This window comes from Agelaius phoeniceus, chromosome Z (genome assembly GCF_051311805.1).
Source record: "Agelaius phoeniceus isolate bAgePho1 chromosome Z, bAgePho1.hap1, whole genome shotgun sequence".
Lineage (NCBI taxonomy): Eukaryota > Metazoa > Chordata > Aves > Passeriformes > Icteridae > Agelaius > Agelaius phoeniceus.
In genome coordinates, this window is record NC_135303.1 from 63,230,245 (window position 1) to 63,249,886 (window position 19,642).

Below are 19,642 nucleotides of genomic sequence, written 5' to 3' on the forward strand. Positions count from 1 at the left end.
TGGGTGGCCCAGAAAAGTGATTAAGCAGAAGTATTTTGCTTCCAAAGCTGTATTTCAAATAGTAGCAAATAGTATTTGCAGATAAAACACAAAGCTGTTCTTACAGGCCATGTAAAGGCATTCTTTAATTCTGTTAAAGGATATTTGATTTTCAATAGTTCAAGAACAAGTAGCCTGAGTTTTAGAGTTGTGTATTTAATTTTTTTCCCCTCTGTGTATAGAAAAATGCCCTACTGAATGCTTTCTGTTTCACTTCTCACTTTACCTTGCCAGAACCTCTTGTATTTCTGTAATAAAGTCAGTGTTTTATGCTCAGCAGCAGAGGCTTGAAACATCTGTCAGATAATTATAAAGCTGAATTAGAATTCACCTGACTGAATGGGGGGGATGAATTCCTGATCAAGAAATGCGAGAGATTGCAATTCAATTTTTCATGCCTCTTAATAATCAGTGCTATAGACAATAATAAAGAGCAGATGTTTTCTGGGTTAGATGTAGATGAAGTGGAGGTGGAACAGGAGAAAAAAAAAGGAAAGGAAGAAAAAAAAAAACAACAGCTCACACTTCTATGTACATAAGTATGCCTCTCACATTCAGCATGAGACATTGATATTAATTAACACCATTGTAAAAAGATGCTGCATCGTATGCTTCACGTTCTAGATCTTCTCCAGCACCTGCTGATGATCAGGCCCTGTGTTATGTGTGAGTATTGGCAATTCAGAAACTCATTATGGCTCTGTGTTGCAAGTTGTCTGTAAAATCATTCCATGCCTTTATGATATCAATAGTAATGTCAGGGATATATCCAGATATAGGTACATATTCTCTTTCTTCTCATGTATATTTGTCTGTGCATGCACATGTGGCTGCACATGCGGATGTGTATATATATTTTTTAATTAAGAAAGATACAACTGTGTGTGTATAATTGTATTATATATTTATATGTGGCTTTAAATTTGAAGACTGGAGCATACTTTCTAAGTCTGGAATGAAAATACCTGTATTCTAAAAAAAAATATTGCTAATATATTTAAATTTCATCTATGACAGCCACCCAAGATGTGCTCAGAGCAGCTGTGCATATCGTGTGTATGTGTACATGGTTCACTTCTAGAATTGCCATGACTACAATGTACTGATATCTGGATTAATCTCAGTGTCATATTTTCTGTGGCACTTACATTTTCCTGCCTTCATATATGCAAAGGTTCAAATTGAACCTTAAATGTTAATTACAGTAATTTGTCCTAAGCATTTTCCATACTTGTAATTTATTTGTTGATGTTTCAAGGTTTTGTGTGGCTGTTCAGTCAAGCATGTGATAAATGTTCCTCTGTACTGCATGCAGTGTTGTGTTTACAAGATACTTTCATAAGTAAAACCATTGGTGTTTCCATTGTCACTGCTTTAGTTGCTAGTGCATATTTCTGGGGGTAGGAGAAATGGTGATAGCTCTTAAGAAAGAAGACCAGAACACTTTTCTTTCAAGCTTTACAGCTACAAAAGAGAAGGAGATGGTTAAACCATGCATATACTTTCCTTTGAAATTGTTGAACTTTTATTTCTCTTGCAGCAAAGAAATATGACACAGAAGTGGAGCATACATTTATTTATTTTGTTTTCTCTGCCTTCATGTCTGTTTTCTGGCCCTTGTTTCTCTTACGTTCTTCCCTGTAGCTGTATTAAGACAATTACCAGTCTGTTTTGGAGATGAACTGGTGCCTTGGTGGGGTTTTATTTCTGCTTTACAGCACAAAGTTCAACAGAGTTAGCCAGAGGAGCCAAAAACACTTCTTGTTCTGTGCCCCTCATCATCCCAGCTACTGGCTGGGCTGTTCAGGATGATGCTGAATGTCTTCAGACCTCACTTTGACCTCCAAGTGAGCTCCAGCAGCAATCCAGCAAATGATGGATTTGATAACTGTGAGGTGTCTGCCCATGAGCACTAAGCAGGGCAATACTCTTTCATTTCAATAATAACAGGCAGAACAGAGAGAGTAGGAGGACAGTCACGTCAGTAATACAAGTAATAAGAGCAGTTAGTGAAACCTTTGCTGTTAACTGGACTTTAGAAATCATGAGCAAGATACAAAGATGGACTCCACACAGAATATAACTTTTCATGTATTTGATCCATGTAATTTGTTTTTCTTTTGTATGTTATTTTTGTGCAAAATGCAAGTGTTCTGGTTTAAGTTTGTAAAATAACTGAAGTGTTACAGAGACCTAGGTAAGAATGAACATGTAGATAAGAATGAGCTGTTAAAACCATAATGAATGTTCATTTGAGTGCTTTATACTAGGCTATTAGAACTGTAGTTAAGCACTAGAATACAATTAATGTGTTTTTTCCAAAGAACTAAAATGTAACAGGTGCCAGTGAGATTATCTAAATTTTATTCCATCTGTGGAAATCAATTAGGATAATTCAGATATTCAGTTTTAGATCCATTTTTTAAAACTGGCAAAACAAACCTATTTTCTTTATAATTCCAGTGCTGTACACAGAAAAGGAAGCTAGGGCAGCTTTTCAGAGACATTTCTAAGTAGCATTTAAAACTCTTGGAGAGCATCCTTTGAGTCATACCTTTTTAGTGATTCAGCACAATGTCAGTTATTTAATCATATAACAAAACACAATAGGGTATCCCAGAAGTTGGAGTGCATATGGTTTGCCTCCCCCTTGAGATCAGCTGATCTCAAGTGCTCATGCATAGGGTAAGGACAACTGCTGTCATTGGACCTTGGCACTCTGCATAATTGCTTGCCTTGTTCTCCTTTCAGAACAGGACTAGACAAGAGTTGATATATAACGGCACTGTACTATCAGAGGTCACGCTCTGCTATATATATTCAGGCTGAATCTGGGATAACCTATTTCCTTGGTAGGACTGTCCCATTCTCCTTTTCATACGTATAGCTTCCAGCTTCAGTTTAGCATAAAGGAGATTGTCCAGGCCTTCTAGCCAGAAGTTCTGGTTTCTTAACTGTATCTTTCTGTCAAGGGAAAACTACATTATTTCCTACTTATTTTTATAAGTGATGAATATAACTGAATGAATGTTACATTTTCTTACATTGAAATGTAACTTACAGATCTTAACAGTTTTTGTAGAGGCAAGGTATTCTTGTGTACCTGTTGGGCGAAGCTGCTGCATCAGCATTTGACCCATGAGAGTTTTGTGAGCATAATACTAGTATTTCGCTGTAGCTCAGTACACTTGGAGTTGGAGATGGCTGAGAAATATTAGTCATTATTCTCCAAAATTCTTTTCTCTCTTACTTCTTCCTATTTTACTGCTGGGTCTTTGCAGAATAGATGCTGCATGTCTTTAGCATTTTGCAGTGCTAGAATGCCCTCAGAAAAGGCAGATAGTGCTGAGAGTTTGTTTCCAAGTGTATATTAACTTCTCAGCACTCCAAAATGATTATATGTTGTGTCAAGTGGAGTAAGACTTACATGTTTGAAAAAAGGCCAGTTCAGAACAGGGAGATTTATATGGATTATATGGTTTTAGAAATTTCCATTAAAAGAACTAGGAAGTTCCTTCTGTTCAGCACCCTAGGCACTTCTTTTCACTTTTCTAGATATGGTAGGTGTGAGAGAAGGTAGGGAACATGCTTGGACACATACACAGATGGACAAATTAAGGTGACCCTTATAATAGTTTTTGGTAGTGTTTTAGACTGATAGCATTAGTCATATAAAATTTTATTTGTGTTTGTTCTGATGCTTGATGTATTCAGCAGAAAACTACTGAGACAGTGGAATCAGTGGTAATCAGGGTATGACAAAGATGGCATCAGTCAGGAATGATGGACAGGAGACAGCTCCATGTGAAAGCCTCAGACTTGAAAGGGTCTCTTCCCAGCAGCTTACATATCCTTGTGAAGTGGTCAAGGCCTTTTATTTTTGATTTAGCCCTGTCTCTTCTATGGGGAAATATGTGTGACAGTGTTCACAGGGGTTCTTGGATGAGGGAAGAGACGAGGATCTGACTCCATGTTTCAGAAGGCTTGATTTATTATTTTATGATATATATTACATTAAAACTATACTAAAAGAATAGAAGAAAGGATTTCATCTGAAAGCTAGCTAAGAATAGAATAGGAAGGAATGATAACAAAAGTTTGTGGCTTGGCTCTCTGTCCAAGCCAACTGGGCTGTGGCCATTAATTACAAACATCCAACATGAGCCAATCAAAGATTCACCTGTTGCATTCCACAGCAGCAAATAATCAATGTTTACATTTTGTTCCTGAGGCCTCTCAGCTTCTCAGGAGGAAAAATCCTAAGGAAAGGATTTTTCATAAAAGATGTCTGAGACAAATATGTTATTTTTTTCTTTGAACAATGTGATGTATGGCAAAAGAGACTTTTTCCTGCCATTTTTCCATCAGCCTTACTTCTTGATATACTTTAGTATGATAGCTAAGCTGTAGTTTTTTAGAGCTCAGAGGAAGGCTACCTAAGTAGCCCTTCTTATATCATGGAAGATACTGTTGTATCCTTTTGCCTCCCAGATGGAAGCTTTTCAAGAAATATTCTCCACGTCTTAATCGTTTTTCCCCTCTTTGCTTCACTCTTCCCCAGTCTATTGGACTGTTTCTGGCATTCAAACATCAAGTGGAGTCTGTACATCATTTTTCTGATGAAATACGACTCTCTGACTGTTCTAAACTGGTTAGAAGTGCATGAAGATCTGGGGGAAGGAGTTGAGCAGGGGATTGGTCTCTGTGGCATAGGTGGTGTGCCTTAACACATTTTTATGTCCAAACCTATGAAGTATTCTTCACTAAAAGCATAGAAATCTAAAATAAATACAAAACCACCCACAAAAGCACAAAACCTCCTACAGGCCAACTTTCAGAAACATTTTCAGCAGTCATTAAGTGTGGTAATGGTGCCTCAAACCTCACAGATCCTTCAGTGTTTCTCTTTGCATGATGAATCTGTGCTTTGAATGAAGCTGGATTGTCTCTTGTTACTGTCACTGTTCAAGCACCATTTACTTTAATTACAAAAAATTATGTGCTCTTCAGCTACCTAATTTGACTATAGATGTATACTTGTTGCAAAGTCGCAAAGGATTTGTGTGAGTGCTTATTCCCAGCATACCAGCGCTGTTGCTTTGAAGTCAAACAAAGTAGTCTTGAGTGGCTTCCTCATATCCATAACTCACCCCCACTAAAGGGAGGACTGGCATTCCCTATGCTAGTTTAATCATGTCCCATTTTATTGCAGTATTACATATGTGCCAGCAGAAAATTTAGACGAGTACAGGGCCAGTCTGGGACAACAGACAGAGGGAACAGTGCCACTTGAACTTTTTCCTTCACATATTGTGAGGTGAGTCGAAAGGCATACAGCTTTCTCCCAAATAGCTTGCTTTCCATACACCTTGCACATTTTGGAAATAAAAGTTTTATTTTAGAAGAGGTGAAAGATGGATGATTTTCTTCAGACTGGCAGCAAAAACAGTAAAAAGCTGTTAAAAATAGAGTTTTTGCTTTGACTAGCAAATTGTTAAGCGTTTTTACAAGTCTCTTTGATCTGTCCAAAAAGAAGTTTGAATTCTTTCTTATCCTAAATTTCTCTTAAATACTATGCAATTGGACTTATGGATTGACACAAATACTGAAGTGCTTCCAACATAAGACTTTGGTATCAATGGTTATTCCAGAACATAGCTGGAAAGAATAAATTGTGTCATTCTTTTCCTTCAGTTTCAAAAATTCATTGCAGTTATTGTCCAGAATTTCAAAGTGATTAATACTCGGATTTTTGCAATTTATCTCCAAAAGCAGTAAATTTAGTTGAGTGCTGCTATTGTAATTTCTTCCATTTTGAAAGCAGTAAATTACCTTTAGCTTTGATTTGGTTGTAGTTCCAAATTGCACTTTGTTGTTCTGTGTTGCGGATAGAAACTTCATTGCAGATAAGAAGTGGATAGGGAATCCCTGAACACCGTATGTATTCTAAAAGACATGAGAAAAAGAAGTTCCTTACCTGAATCCGATGCACAAATTCTGAAACTGTCAGGGTTACTCAATATATGAAATTTTTCAGAAAAATCTAGTGATTATGTGGATTCTTTAGGAATTAATTGCATGCTCGTGTTTATTATCAGGGAACTTCCAGAGCTTCCAGAACGTGAAGAGGGGGAGGGAGAAGAAAGCGAACTTCAAAATGCAGCTTTAAGTAACTGGAACCAGCCCAGAAAGTAAGTGCAAATCTTGAACATTATAAAATGTCATCTGAAATTCAAAAATTCCAAAACATATTTTTAGAAGAGGAAAAAACAATAGAATTCTTGCACTTATGTATGTTGTGCATTGCTGCAGTAATTAATGATTGACTTTTACTGCCATTGAGCTAAATCCCTGCAGTCTAGAAGTGTCTTGATTGTTATAGTAATTTATCTCTGCTTATTCCAAGCTGACTTGCAGGGATCAAGTCAAAAAAGAAGAAGAGAAAGATTCAAAGTTTCTATTAGAACTCAAAACAAGCTGACCAATACTAAACTCAGAGTTTCTGATCAATCCAGTAAATAACTTCCACTGAAAGACAAATCTTTGCAAGGAGGAGTTATTTTCAAACAGTTTTTCAAAAGAATTTTTCAAAATAATTGTGCAAATCCAGGTGTCTTCAGTGTGCGTCTTTGTCATAATCACAACAGATTTTAATTTAGTTTGGTCCTTTTCTTATCACAAAAGGGTTGAACTCTGGAGAGAGCCTAGCAAGTCACTGGGCATCAGCATTGTTGGAGGACGAGGGATGGGAAGCCGCCTGAGCAATGGAGAAGTGATGAGAGGGATTTTTATCAAACACATCCTGGAAGACAGCCCAGCTGGCAAAAATGGAACACTGAAAACTGGAGATCGGATTGTAGAGGTACCATCTGAATGCCTTTTGCTGCAATTCCTCCAGCATCTCAGGAGTCACTGAGATGAATGTATGGTGGGCTGACAGCTGTGCAATTGCCACAGCTGATACCACTTGAACCACACAGACTGTAGTACCATCTGCTGATGTTTGTGTGCAGACAGCTGCCTGTTAAGTTGAATATTCAATGTGAAACATATGACTGACTGTGTGAGCAGGGGTCTACAAAGCCAGCAGTTTGACTTGCCTATTTGAAAACCAGAATGTGTAGGAAAAAGCTTAAGTTTGGTGAAACAAAAAGATTTTTCACCTTTTGTACTTTTTCACTGGGTAGCAATAGAAACAGCCAGTGCAAACCATGTAAAATGAATGCCAAGGTTATTTCCATCAGAAATCTTAACTGATTCAAATAGTTCTTATGTGTCTTGTGCAGGAGTAAAGGGAGGCACATTTTTTTTTTCTCCTGACATGAAGAAATCTGTGTTTGGTACTTGAGACATGAAGAACGTTTTGCCCAGTGGTATTGCAGGGTAGGATTTATCTTCATTTCTCTTCTACATAGCTAGTCCAGTGCTCATGCAGCCACTTCTGCTTTTGTCACTTAAAGATATTGCAGAATGAACATACTGAAGGGAATAGATCTTTCCTGTCAGACATTGCCCTATCTCCAGTGTCAGGCTAATAGAAACTGCCTCCATGTAACCCTACTGGATGTCCTTAGCTGACTGTCCATCAGTAAGAAGCCCAACAAGCAGAGTGATGGAGTTGGTAATTCTGGCTCACACTGGGCTTGACTTACATGGTGGTACTAAAACTGCAGTTTGCTGTTTGCTACAATACCGATATTGAGGATCTTGAAATAATACCTTAGTATAGGTGGCACTTTCTATAACAGGATGGAACAATTTGCAGTGTATAAGAAGTTGGGAGGTGGAATTTTGCTTGAAGGCCACAAAGTTAAAAACATTCATTTCACCTGAATAACTGGATTTTTGTGAGTGCAATTGTCTCTGACAGTGATGCTTGCGGAAACTTGAATGGGTGAGTGAAAACAAAATGTTATGTTAATGTGACTGTTTCTGAATGAACGGTTTCAGTTTCTCAAGTTGTGGCATATGTAAACTTCCATCTCTGCAGTGCATACAGTTTTTCAGACATGGGAAGTTGGAGAGTATTATTGTTCTTGTTCAGTTGCTCGTAGGTTTAGAATTTCTCATTGTTTTTGTGCTATCTTATTTGCATTGTGTGATAAAGTTTAAGGTAGACTTAGACTATTAAAAAGTTGTAGGGCTAATCTTCATCATATAAGTTTGTGTGCTTATAATTGTCACTAACAAATAACCTTTTTGTGTTAGCTTCTAGCTTTTATTGTGGTCATTGTGACAATACTTTACTGATGCTAACCTCACCTTAACATTGTTCTTACCTGGATAACAGGACAAAATGTTTTACACACCCATACATATACAGACATGAAAAATAACACCAACCAGGTGCAAATTTGTCCTTAGCCATCCTGTGTACATGCATTTTTCCAGAAGACAAAAAGATTTTCAGCTCTAAAAATTTAACTTCTGAAGTGTCTAATAGCTAAAATTAATCTTATTTTGCTTTAGGAAAAAAAAAAAAACAAAACAACAAGATAAAAGAAAAAAGTACACTGTACTGGCTTAATACCCCATCAGGAAAGACTTTCCAGCACCTAACAAGTTTCAGTTTTAAAGTCTCATAAAGTCCTGGGTAATAGTTTTTTCTTAAGGTGGGATTTGCAGGATGCAGTATTTGGTAAACACTCCTACTCTCTTCAGATTATCATCTCTCTTCTGTTACATTGCTTGTGGGAAAACTTAGGGAGTCTGAACTAAAAATGTTGGAAAACATTTTTAAAACAGAGGAATAAGAGAATATTTATTTGATGTTCTATTAGTGCTCTTGGAAATCCTAAACCTGTGTTTGAAGAACCTCAGGCCAAATCTGTAGAAAGGTCCACTAAAAACAGAGGGTTGGGCTTAGGTTTTAGTCAAAGTTTCCTAACCAAAACTCAGAACCGACTCATGACTCTTGTAGCTTCTTGCAATGTTAAGATGAGGCCTTCCAATTACAGGTGGATGGAATTGACCTCAGAGATGCCAGCCATGAACAAGCTGTGGAAGCCATACGGAAGGCAGGCAATCCTGTAGTCTTTATGGTACAGAGCATTATAAGCAGACCAAGGGTAAGCATAAAGAATGTGAAAAGAGATGTAATACATAGTAATAGATGAAGCAAATGTTCAAGATGGTGGTATTTGGGAATGGAATATTTAATCCTGAAAGTGCCATCTCAACTATTTTAGGAACAAAGATTTGATTTAAGTATTATTTCCATTTAGAATGAAATCGATTTGGATTTGGAAATACCCTCCAGCACGCCGTCCTCAAACTATTTTGAAAAGCCTCAAGAAAGATAATTTATTGGGGGGCAGAGTAGGAGTCTAACTAAAACCATCTGTTAGAGATTGACAGCATGTCTGAGGAGCGCATGCAGAAATACAGCACCTGTTAAAAAATTCTGTGGACATTAATGAACAGACCTAGAAGTACACGGAAGTTTTCCGTCACTAAGCTGCATGGACGTTGCAGACAAAAGCTACAGTGCTTTAATATAAATTCCTTGCATCACTAGAAACTAAACTTCCTCTTTGTAGAGTCTGTGTAAGCTGCATGTTTATTTACTAGTTGTCTCACAACTCTTGTTCCCCAGCCAGAGTCTCTTTATAGCCCTTCTTCAGCTTCTGCTCCCTGTGGGCAGAAAACTACTAACCCATTTTATCGTCAGTCATCTAAGGTAAAGTTGCATGAAAAAGCTCTGTTGAATGTTGATTATTGACACTCAAACTACTAAAGTAATGCTTTTGTATTTGCTGTCATGTGAACAGAATTGCTGCTACTGAATGTTTATGCCGATTTGGGATGGAAATGATGCCATTACTATATCACTACTTTTATTTAGAGAATGCTCCTTTGTTTGATTGTAGTTCTTTATTCTCTATTTTCAAATTAAGCTTGTTGGTTATTTCTTGACTGTACTAACAAACTCTTGTTTCTCTGTAAGCAGAAACATTGCAAATGCTCTTCCTGTACTCATACATTATGTTGTGATCGTCATAAATGGCATTATGTTTTTATTTTCATCTTTTGAAGCTTGCATTTGTACTTAATAAGATCCTACTACATAATAAGAATTTCCTGCTTTCATTCGTGTCCAGTCACCCCCATAGCTAGCTACCTGCACACATGAACTATAATTATTATGGTACCACTATGTATTTAACCAGGCAGTCGGTTTTAGATGACATGTAGCTAATGAGTCCATTTCTTCTGTTTTGTTTCATGCAAGGTTTAGCAGTTAAGAGAGAGCCTGTGTGTACTCCAGAACAGCCTGAATAATGCAAGTGGCCTGTGAAAAGACAGTGATAGTTTTGTTAATGAGGAGTTACCCATCAAGTCTGTGTTTCATACCTATACCCCTCCGTGTATTTCTGAGTAAGAAACAATATATCACTGTGATTATGGTCCCTCCCATAGTAGTGTTACAGCATTATACTGTATGAAATGCTAGCTAGTTTCTGATAACTTAGCATCTTGGACACATGGATAAAATTCTGAATGGAAGTTAGTTGAAAAAAGGAAATAACAGAAAGAAAAAATCCTGTTACTTTAGGCTGTGTTTTGAATTTTATAAGATAAAGAGAGAACTCCCTTTATTTAGCATTTACTCCTCTTGTCCTAGACTACACAAAAAGTATGCTAAACTGAACTGTTCAGGCAAATTCAAATGCCCCATATTTTGTCATAATAGTCAGTTCATATTAATACAATGCTGTTGCATGGATTAGTATTAGGGTTAGTACTTTAGGACATCATGACAAAATGAAAAAGGCACAATTTTGAATGACTGTAGCTGAACTTTTGTTGTTTTACTAGGATTGTACTGTTGATTTATGAAGTGTTTGTGATACTTATTTTAATTGCCTAAAATTTCAACAAGATATATTTTAAATTTCTATGCAGAGAACATGTAAATTTTAAAGTGTAATAGGGTGATTATAGTAACAATTTACTTTTCACAAACCTTTCTTCATAATATTAAAAATCAAATGGGAATCACAAATACAGAAAATATTGTACCCTAGGGAAACAGCCTGTTGACTTTGAATGACTTGACAGTGAAGAAACCTTTGTCATTCATGGCATTATTTTGTCACTGCTGAAGATACAGTAGAGCCAAGACATTTGCTGTCTTACCAAATAGAATTACTTTTTTGCAACATGGTATTTGAAAATAAATGTTTAAAGATGTGTTTACTATTTTCAGGAGCATTTAAAAAAACAAATGCGTTAAGAAATTTTTTAAATAGCACTGTAACTTTTGATTAAATTACTCTTGGTACGAATGATCCTGGAAGGTTTTCACATTTCTGTCCATACTATTTTCCAGCAGTGTTAAATTTACAGCCCTTAGACTTAGAGGTAATTGCCAGATGGATACAACCAGTGTAGAAATTACTTCTAAGTATACACAGTATATTTCCAACGTACTATTTGAAATCAAAGCTGTTTCCTCCTTATTAAGCAGATTCTGATCTCAAAATAGAATACAGTACAAATACTGCTTAAGGAATATAAATGGTCAAATGATATCCTTTTATCTGGTCTAAATGTGTAAACTCTTTTTCTGGTAAATGGTAATGAGAGAGTACCTTGCTTCAGGGGAAGACCGGAGTATTTTGTTTCAAGAAACTATAAATTCAGGCAGTTACACATGCATATGTGCATTTACAAAGTGTTCTGGGAAATGTATTATTAGATATGAAATCTGCTTAGCGATGCCTAATATTACTATGCCCTCACTTTTACAAAATAAACAGTGAATGTATTACCACAGAAGTTAAATCAAATTATAAGAATCTGTGGTTTTCAAAATAAGACTAAATCTATTGCATTATTACAGATATTTGTGTTCATCCTAACCCAGAAATCCACAATTAATTAATGTCTAAGAGTGTCCCATATGTTGGGAAAAAATTTTTCAAAAATCACAGCAACAGCACATAAATGCAGCGTAATTCTGCACTTGATGTACTTTGTGGTCTAGAACAGGTGTGAGGATTGGTGCTTTTCCTCTCTGCTGACAGAGCATCAGAAACGCAGGGCAAATACACTTTTGCCCAATTTCACGTATCTGTGGCAAGTGCAGAACTTGGACCTTGTTCAGTTAGCCCAGACAACAAAATGAGTATGTTTTGGTTCATGGTTAAAAAGGGTTCGTTTAAAACTTTTTTTTTGCTTAGTTTCTATTATGCTTTCCTTTTAGAACCCTTCCCTGCCTTTTCTGCAGAACAATGTTTTCAGTAGGCCAGCTGTCTTCAGCAGCACTAACCCATTTGCTGATTCTTCTCAGTTCAACACTGCTAAGGTCGGATGATGACACACTATCTTTTCACTCACCAAACATCCTATGTGTGCTTTTTTTTCATTGGTGTCTCTCTGCATTTAAATTCTTTTATACTAGTTTGAGTTATGTGCTGTGCTGATGAGCTTGAGAACTCTATGTAGTGAATTTAAAGACACAGACATGCATATACATAGAAAAGTTATGGAGAAGTTAAAAAATGCCAGCTCCATTAATCATAACCACTAAAGCTGATCTATTCAGAGCTACCAAAGGAATAGGTTTTCAATTATAGGATCAGTCCCTGATGTATATTTTAAAATACCTAAGTGTAACTCTCTCATCAGTCTAAGGTCTTTTGCTGCTATGTACTTCTTTTTGGTTTTTTGTGGTTCTGACATTCCAGCTTTGATATTTTTGTTTTATTTTTGCATTAAAAAAAACCCCAAACTTGCAGCTTTTTTTTTATGATGCTTCATGGAAATATTTTCCCTCTGCTTCTTGAAAATTCTTTTCATGCACCATGATTAGGATGCTGAAGTCTTTGGAAATAAAAAAAAAGTTAGACTCTTTTTTTTTGTGGGTAGTGCATACTTACTGCATGTTATTCACAATAGAAACAGCGCTAATCTCTAATAAAAATACTTTATCCTAATATGCATGCATTTTTGATTTAATAAAATAATTTATAGCTGGTTTTACATCTTGCAAGTGATTGTGCCTTTTGTCTATTTTCCCATGTTGTTGAAAATATTGAATGTGCAACAAACACTTATGATATGTGGTGTGTAATTGCATGTGTGTTTTGAAATCTCTTTTTGTGTTTGTTACAGTTCTGAGGAAAGGGAGTAGACATTTGACATAAATGATGACTTATGTTTTCTATTTTTTTAAAAGTATTTCTGAAAAAACATTGCATGCATTTTAAGAGAAAACCTGATGATCCTGTAGTTTATGCATAATTCCTTTCTTAGTGTTGATGTAAGAATGGCCTTTTGTCATCTCTCCTTTTCTGAACTCAGGTTCATGTATAGTGAGAAACTTTGATGAATCAGGGTCCTTAGTAACCCCTCAAATACTTTTGTCCGTTTATAAATCAAGTTAATAAAGTTGTTGCAGTTAGCAAAATGAATCCGTAATTGAAAATGAGATATTGGTTAATATTACTGTGTATTGCCAAAGATGCTATAACATGTGGATTGCTGTTTTCTGTTACTGTAGGAGGTATCGAATCCAATTAGGGTTACCTTCCGTTGTTCCCCAACTAACCCTTTTGCTCCCACACCATTCAAGGTTTGTCTTAATTCCCGTCAGTTGGTCCTACTGTATGTGTGCTGTACATTTGTACATGGACTGTGATAACTTCTGGAGTGCTGCTTCTTTTCTGCCTGTTCCTTCAACTTTTCAAGTTCGAGACTTGCTGCAATTTTCAGTATTTGCTTGGCTGTGACCAGAGTGACCCTGGTAGCTAAATGGGTTCAGCAACTGTTGGATGCTTTGCATTTTAAATGAAATACTGTGGTGTGGCACACTGAAAGTATTTCATGAGTTAAAGCCTTTTAGGTTTCTGTGTGTTGCCCGATTCAGGGAGCAAAAGTCTTATGTGTGTGTAAACTGTGGGGACTGGCTTCTGCTTCTGGCTGTTCAAATGTGTCAGGCTCAGTTCTGCAGGCAGGACATGTTCCACTCCCCACAAATGGCATTGTAGCACAGTTTTTACCCTCCTACAAAGGACACTTGCTTTTACTTTCATTTCAGCATTTTCTTAAACCTCAAAAATGTTCAGATTACGTTATGTTGTTATGCATTCACAATGGTACAAAAAGATGGTTTTTTTGTCAGTCTTATTATGGTGGCAGCAGTTAATAAGTGCTAATCTGTCAGGATGTAGCCCAACATCCACACCTTGCAAATCTTCCAGAGATCCTTTACACCAATATATTGTTCCTTTTTTTGGTTTCATTAAGTTTTGCTGTTCTTGGACACTGTCATTTACAAACAGTACCTCTAAAGTAATATATTAATTTTGGTTTTAAAACATGAAATCTAAAGTTCGCTGATCTGGTTTGATCTCACACTTGTACTGGATTTGTGTTGCAAGATAATGGTAGTAGGGGAGGCTGTGGGGGTGACTTTTGTGATATTTTTTCTCCTTTGTCCAGCCGAAGAAGGAAATGATAGAGCACCTTTGGTGGGCACCTAGCCTTCAGACAGGGTCAACCCACCATGATGCCATATTTCCTCATTTTTCCAGGATATTATTTAGCTTTAGTAAAACTCTGGGAAGACCTCTGAAAAAAGTTTTTCTAGAACGTCTCTCCCTTTTGCCCTTTCTCAATGTGGAGGTATTACCAACTTTTCTTTTTGTGCACACATGAATTTTTGATTGTGAAAAATAACGTTTAATGTTACTAAGCAGTGTTTCTACTGTTCTCTGATTCTGGTAGGTGACAATGTCTGTGCTAGAATTTTGTTGCTTCAGCTTAGGAATGTTAGGTATCATCTTAGGAGGATGACATTTTCTTAGATAAATTATTTGCTTTGGTGTCACTTCCCACACTTTTGAGATTTAGTGACTTCTTAGTTAAGTTCCTCTAAGAAGTTCCTAAATGAAAGGAGCTCCTTTCCTCTTCCTTGAGCAGAAGCAGAATGAGAAAACTGAAATAGGGCATTTTCAATATCTTTATCTTTGGAGTTAATAGTGAAGATAAGTAATTTTTGTTTAGACATGGGACCTTTCTTAAATTTCAAAATGAACTAAACTGGTACCTTCCCAGGTTTCTCAACACCTTCAGTTTGAAACTGATGAATTTTTCCAAGGTGTATGTTGTTATTCATTTCACTGTTGCCTGTGAATGAAGAGATTATTACCTAAGTGATTTTGGCACCTAAAGGCATGATCGGAGGTACTGTGTTCAAATTTTATGATGAAAGTAGTGAGAACTGAAATGATGAGAATAGGGTTATGAAGTGAGGGCAACACACCTGAAAACTTGAGTGTTGTAAAAACTTGGTTTTTATTTAAAATTTTGTTTACTTCAGTAGCCAATCTGCCAAGTATCAAGGTCTCTTGGGCGTACATAAGTAAAGAATGATGATATTCACAGAGAGGTTTCTTGCTTGCATGTTTACTTCAAGCAAGGAAAAATTATACAAATTTCACGTAGCAAAATTCCTTATCAGACTCCATATTCCTCAAGGAAGCTGTCTTGAATGAAAGCTTTCAAGGCTGTGGATTTGGGCATTTAACCATTATATTGCAGTAGTAGTGCGTTTATACCTCTTTGTGTGAATATGGATAGAACACATCAAGTATCTGTCTCTTGTGATTTAACCTGTATCCTCATTTATTTGATCTTCTCTGTGCAGCTGGTAAGAAACTAGTAAATGAGACTGAAAAGATCCAGTCACTATGGATTTCTTCTGTTTAATTTTGGTTTTTAACTCTCCTTTCAGTTAATATGCCAATTGCTTTTTTTTTTTTTCCTGTAGGTATTTTTGAAAGTTCCCAGTTTGTTTTTTTTTTGCTTTCTCTTTCCTCATATTTGGCTTCCTAAGCATATGATTGTAGGGAATTATATGTGATGACTCTTAAAATTGGTTATAAATCTTTCACAAATCTGGCATTAAAACAAAAGCACTTGAGTCTTTGTTAGAGGCTTTTTCTGAAACATAAAGTGGCACATAAAACTTTACTGAATTGGGCTTTTACTGTGAGTTGTTTGCTTCCAGATACATTTTGGAGTGATGTTTTTTTCTTACCTTGCCTGGTGTTTGTTTCTGTCTTTGATCTCTCTGCCTTTCTGTGTGCTGTTATTAATTTAGAGTTTCAGCTGCTTGGTATTGAAACTTTAAAGCTATAGTCATTGCCATTTTGACATTTTTGTGTACTAGTTTGCCCTACAGAGAGCCTGCATCTTCTTAGCCACTTCATTTTTCTTATTCTCCACAGGCATTTGGTCAGTCTGATATGGAGCCAGAAAAGACTTCGCTTTGTAACTTGCCTCTGCCCCCTCCTTCACCATTTTCAGGAATGAGCTCTGATGTTGCACAGTCATCTTCTATCAGGGTCCCAGAAGATGTGGAGAAGGAGGATGAGTACGGTTACAGCTGGAGTAAGTTTTTCCTGTGATAATATTTGAAATGCTTAGTATTAAAATAGCACTGTAAAAGACACAGGTGTGGAGGCATCCAGTTTGTACTGCTTCTTTCTCATGTGCATCATGGTTTGGGTGCTAAGGTTGCTATTTTAGTTGTGCTTTTTCAGATGCACATAGTAAAAAAAAAAGATTTTGTCCATGGTTCCAGTTCAATGTAGGACAACTTGAAGAATTTCAGTATACTCCAGGTAACTGTTGGCAGTGATCAATATGATAGTATCTATTACCTGAAAGTGTTACTGGAGAGAAGATTACTTCTTTTGTGTATGAATTTTTTTTAAAGAAAATTTATAATATTTTCTGAAGGTATAAGGAAAACAAGAAGCTAGAAATATTATTATAAATCACCTAAGGCTTAGTTTAAAAGAGGGTGTGGTTTACACTGAAAATTTAATCATCCATTTTTGGGCTTCTTCTGTCAGATACTGCACACTGATCTTGACTCTAGGTGACTTGTGAAACTTTCTAATGTAAATCCAACCTCTGCTACCTATACTTTTACATTTAGAAAAGATCATGCAGCGCTATGGAAATCTACCAGGGGAGCTACACATGATTGAGCTGGAAAAAGGAAAGACAGGTCTGGGAATTAGTCTTGCTGGTAACAAAGACCGATCCAGGATGAGTGTCTTTATAGTGGGAATTGATCCAAATGGAGCAGCTGGAAAAGATGGGAGGTTGCAGATTGCAGATGAGTTGCTAGAGGTGAGTTTTTGCAATTTATACTGAAGCCCAAATGTACTGACTTCAATACCAGATTCTTGCTAAAATGTGTATGTTTTTCAGTAGACTTTGAAATCCCAAGTTTATCCAAGTTCATATCACTATGCTATAAGATTTTCCTTTTGATCTATGCCAAATAGGTGTAGTGGATTTTTTCCTGGTTATAATTACACCAAGTTATGGGTTAGATCCCTGTATGCACCATTCACTTAAGAGTGGGACTCAATGATCCTTGTGGGTCCCTTCCAACTCAGAAGATTCTGCAATTATGAGTGAAGGTGTGTTGAATAGAAATATGGGACGACAGCTGTTTCTGAGTTACTGAGATGTGTGGAATGGCAGTGAATTGCAGGCCATGAAAAATATCGAAGTCCTCCAATCCATCCATCTGTGCAGTATTCTAGAGTTTCTAATTACTTCCCTGTTTACTAGAAGTGTGATAATAGCAGAATATTTTTATATTGTGTAACACAGAATGTGGAAATTAAATTGGGGAAACAGGAATGGATCTATTTTTATTATAGACTTCTAACTCATGATATGTTTGGGTGCTGTTTTCTAGTGGAGTGGAGTGACTGAACCACTAAACATGCAACTAACATTTCAAGTACATGTGTGAGCATAATTTATGTTTCTATACTCCCACAGCCCAGTTGATGGTACTTGGAGATGTATTCTCTACTAGAGCTTTTCCCATTCTTTCTGATAGCAGTAGGTAACATTACCCTCACAGAATTGCTTTGTGTAACTTCAAAGCTCTATGTGGAAGTGTTGTGGATGTACTGGCAAAGTGGTACAGAGTGGGAATGGTGAATCCAAATAAAACTTGAGGGAGACATTGAGAAAGTAAATTACATTGGCTGGAATTTGCAGACTAGGAAAAAAATTAAGGGATTTTTGGCACTGTGGACCAAGACTAATGGAGGGAACTTTGTTGCAGATTCCAGTATTGTGAGACAGTTCAGTTTAAGCATCCGTTTTTAAAATCCCGAAGTGGAAGAGGTGGAATATTCTGAAAACATGTTGACACATGTCTGTCTGAAGCTATCGTCTTGTGATTTCTTGGTTACTGTCCACACTATAAACTTGCAGACTACTGCTAAGAAATTGCCTCAGCCTCTTCTGAGAGGAGATGTCTGGGCCAACAATGAGGGCCATGTCCCATCCCCCCCACTTGGCAGCCTGACCATGTATTTTTCATAAGGCTGTGGCAAACACTGGAAGGAGTGCTGCATTTGGGTTGTGAATTCCGGTGTAAAGGACAGAGCTTGGAATCCCTGCAACCATGCCTGATGCACACACCCTGCATAGGAGGTGGTTGGTGTTATGCTCATCCCTCAGCACAGTGTCTTGCATCTGTTGCTTTGCTGTGTCTTTGCTTCTGTTAGTCCTACCTATGTGCATTTTACTGCTTTCCCTTGTGTAGGTCCAGACTGTCCTTTTTCAGTCGTTTCTCTTTTCTTCAGTTAACTTCAGCACTGAGAAGTTTTTTTTCATTTTTTCAAGAAAAAATGCAACTAATAAAATGCAAACAAATAATGGGCTTAATCTGCAAATTCACACTGATAGCTCCTCTCCTGTCTGAATTGTAGGCATTTCAAGGTGTTACAGTGACTAGTCTGCTCTACCAAATGGAAAAAGATTGCCAGGTCACATCTTCAGATAATAAGTGTGGAGTCTGGAATAGCTTGGGTTGGAAGGGACCTTAAGGGTCGTCTACTTGCAAGTCTTCCTCAATGGCCTGGGTTGCCAACCATGAGATCAAGTTGCTCTGGTCCCATTCAGTCTGGCCTTGAACACTTCCAGGGGTGGAGCATCCACAGCTTCTCTGGGCAACCTGTTCCAGGACCTCACTATTGTCTGGGTAGAGTTTTTCCCTGCCATCTAATCTAAAACTTCCTTCTTTCAGTTTAAAACCATTGCCAAAACCAAACCATTAAAACCTTTGTCATAACCCTATCACCCCGCATAAAAAGTTACTCTTCCTCTTTTTTGTAAGCTCCTTTTAAGTTCTGAAAGGCTGCAGTAATGTATCTCCAGAGTTTTCTCTTCTCCAGGCTAAACAACCTCAACTCTCTCAGCCTATCTTGACAGGACAGGTGCTCCAGCCCTCTGATCATATTCCTGGCCCTCCTGTGGAGCTGCGCTGACAGATTCACATCTTTCTTGTGCTAAGAACTCCATAACCGGATGCAGTACTTGAGGTAGGGTCTCACGTGGGCAGAGTACAGCTTCCTTGACCTTCTAGTCACAACTCTTTGGATGCAGCCCAGGATGACATTAGCCTTCCCAGTCCATACTCTTACCTTGGATTGTCCCAACCCAGGTGCAGGACCTTGTAATTGGACTTGTTGCACCTCATGAGATTCCTGCAGGTCCATTTGACAAGTGAGTCTAGGTCTTTCAGATGGCACCCCATCTTTATGTTGTGTCA

At 37.2% G+C, this 19,642-nt stretch overlaps 1 protein-coding gene across 21 annotated transcripts in view; it reads left to right on the forward strand.

Annotated features, from left to right (window-relative positions):
• MPDZ (multiple PDZ domain crumbs cell polarity complex component) overlaps window positions 1-19,642 on the forward strand; it is a 94,741-nt gene that overhangs the window by 55,852 nt on the left and 19,247 nt on the right. For 10 of the 21 annotated variants that reach the window (XM_077172346.1, XM_077172347.1, XM_077172345.1 and 7 more), the window contains 10 exons: window positions 664-705; window positions 5,252-5,356; window positions 6,138-6,230; window positions 6,724-6,901; window positions 8,997-9,107; window positions 9,635-9,718; window positions 12,248-12,349; window positions 13,547-13,618; window positions 16,278-16,440; window positions 16,994-17,190. In XM_077172346.1, the coding sequence (XP_077028461.1) occupies window positions 664-705; window positions 5,252-5,356; window positions 6,138-6,230; window positions 6,724-6,901; window positions 8,997-9,107; window positions 9,635-9,718; window positions 12,248-12,349; window positions 13,547-13,618; window positions 16,278-16,440; window positions 16,994-17,190 (1,147 nt within the window). The remainder of the gene's footprint in view (window positions 1-663; window positions 706-5,251; window positions 5,357-6,137; window positions 6,231-6,723; window positions 6,902-8,996; window positions 9,108-9,634; window positions 9,719-12,247; window positions 12,350-13,546; window positions 13,619-16,277; window positions 16,441-16,993; window positions 17,191-19,642) is intronic. The other 11 variants (XM_077172358.1, XM_077172362.1, XM_077172364.1 and 8 more) reach the window with 7 other exon arrangements.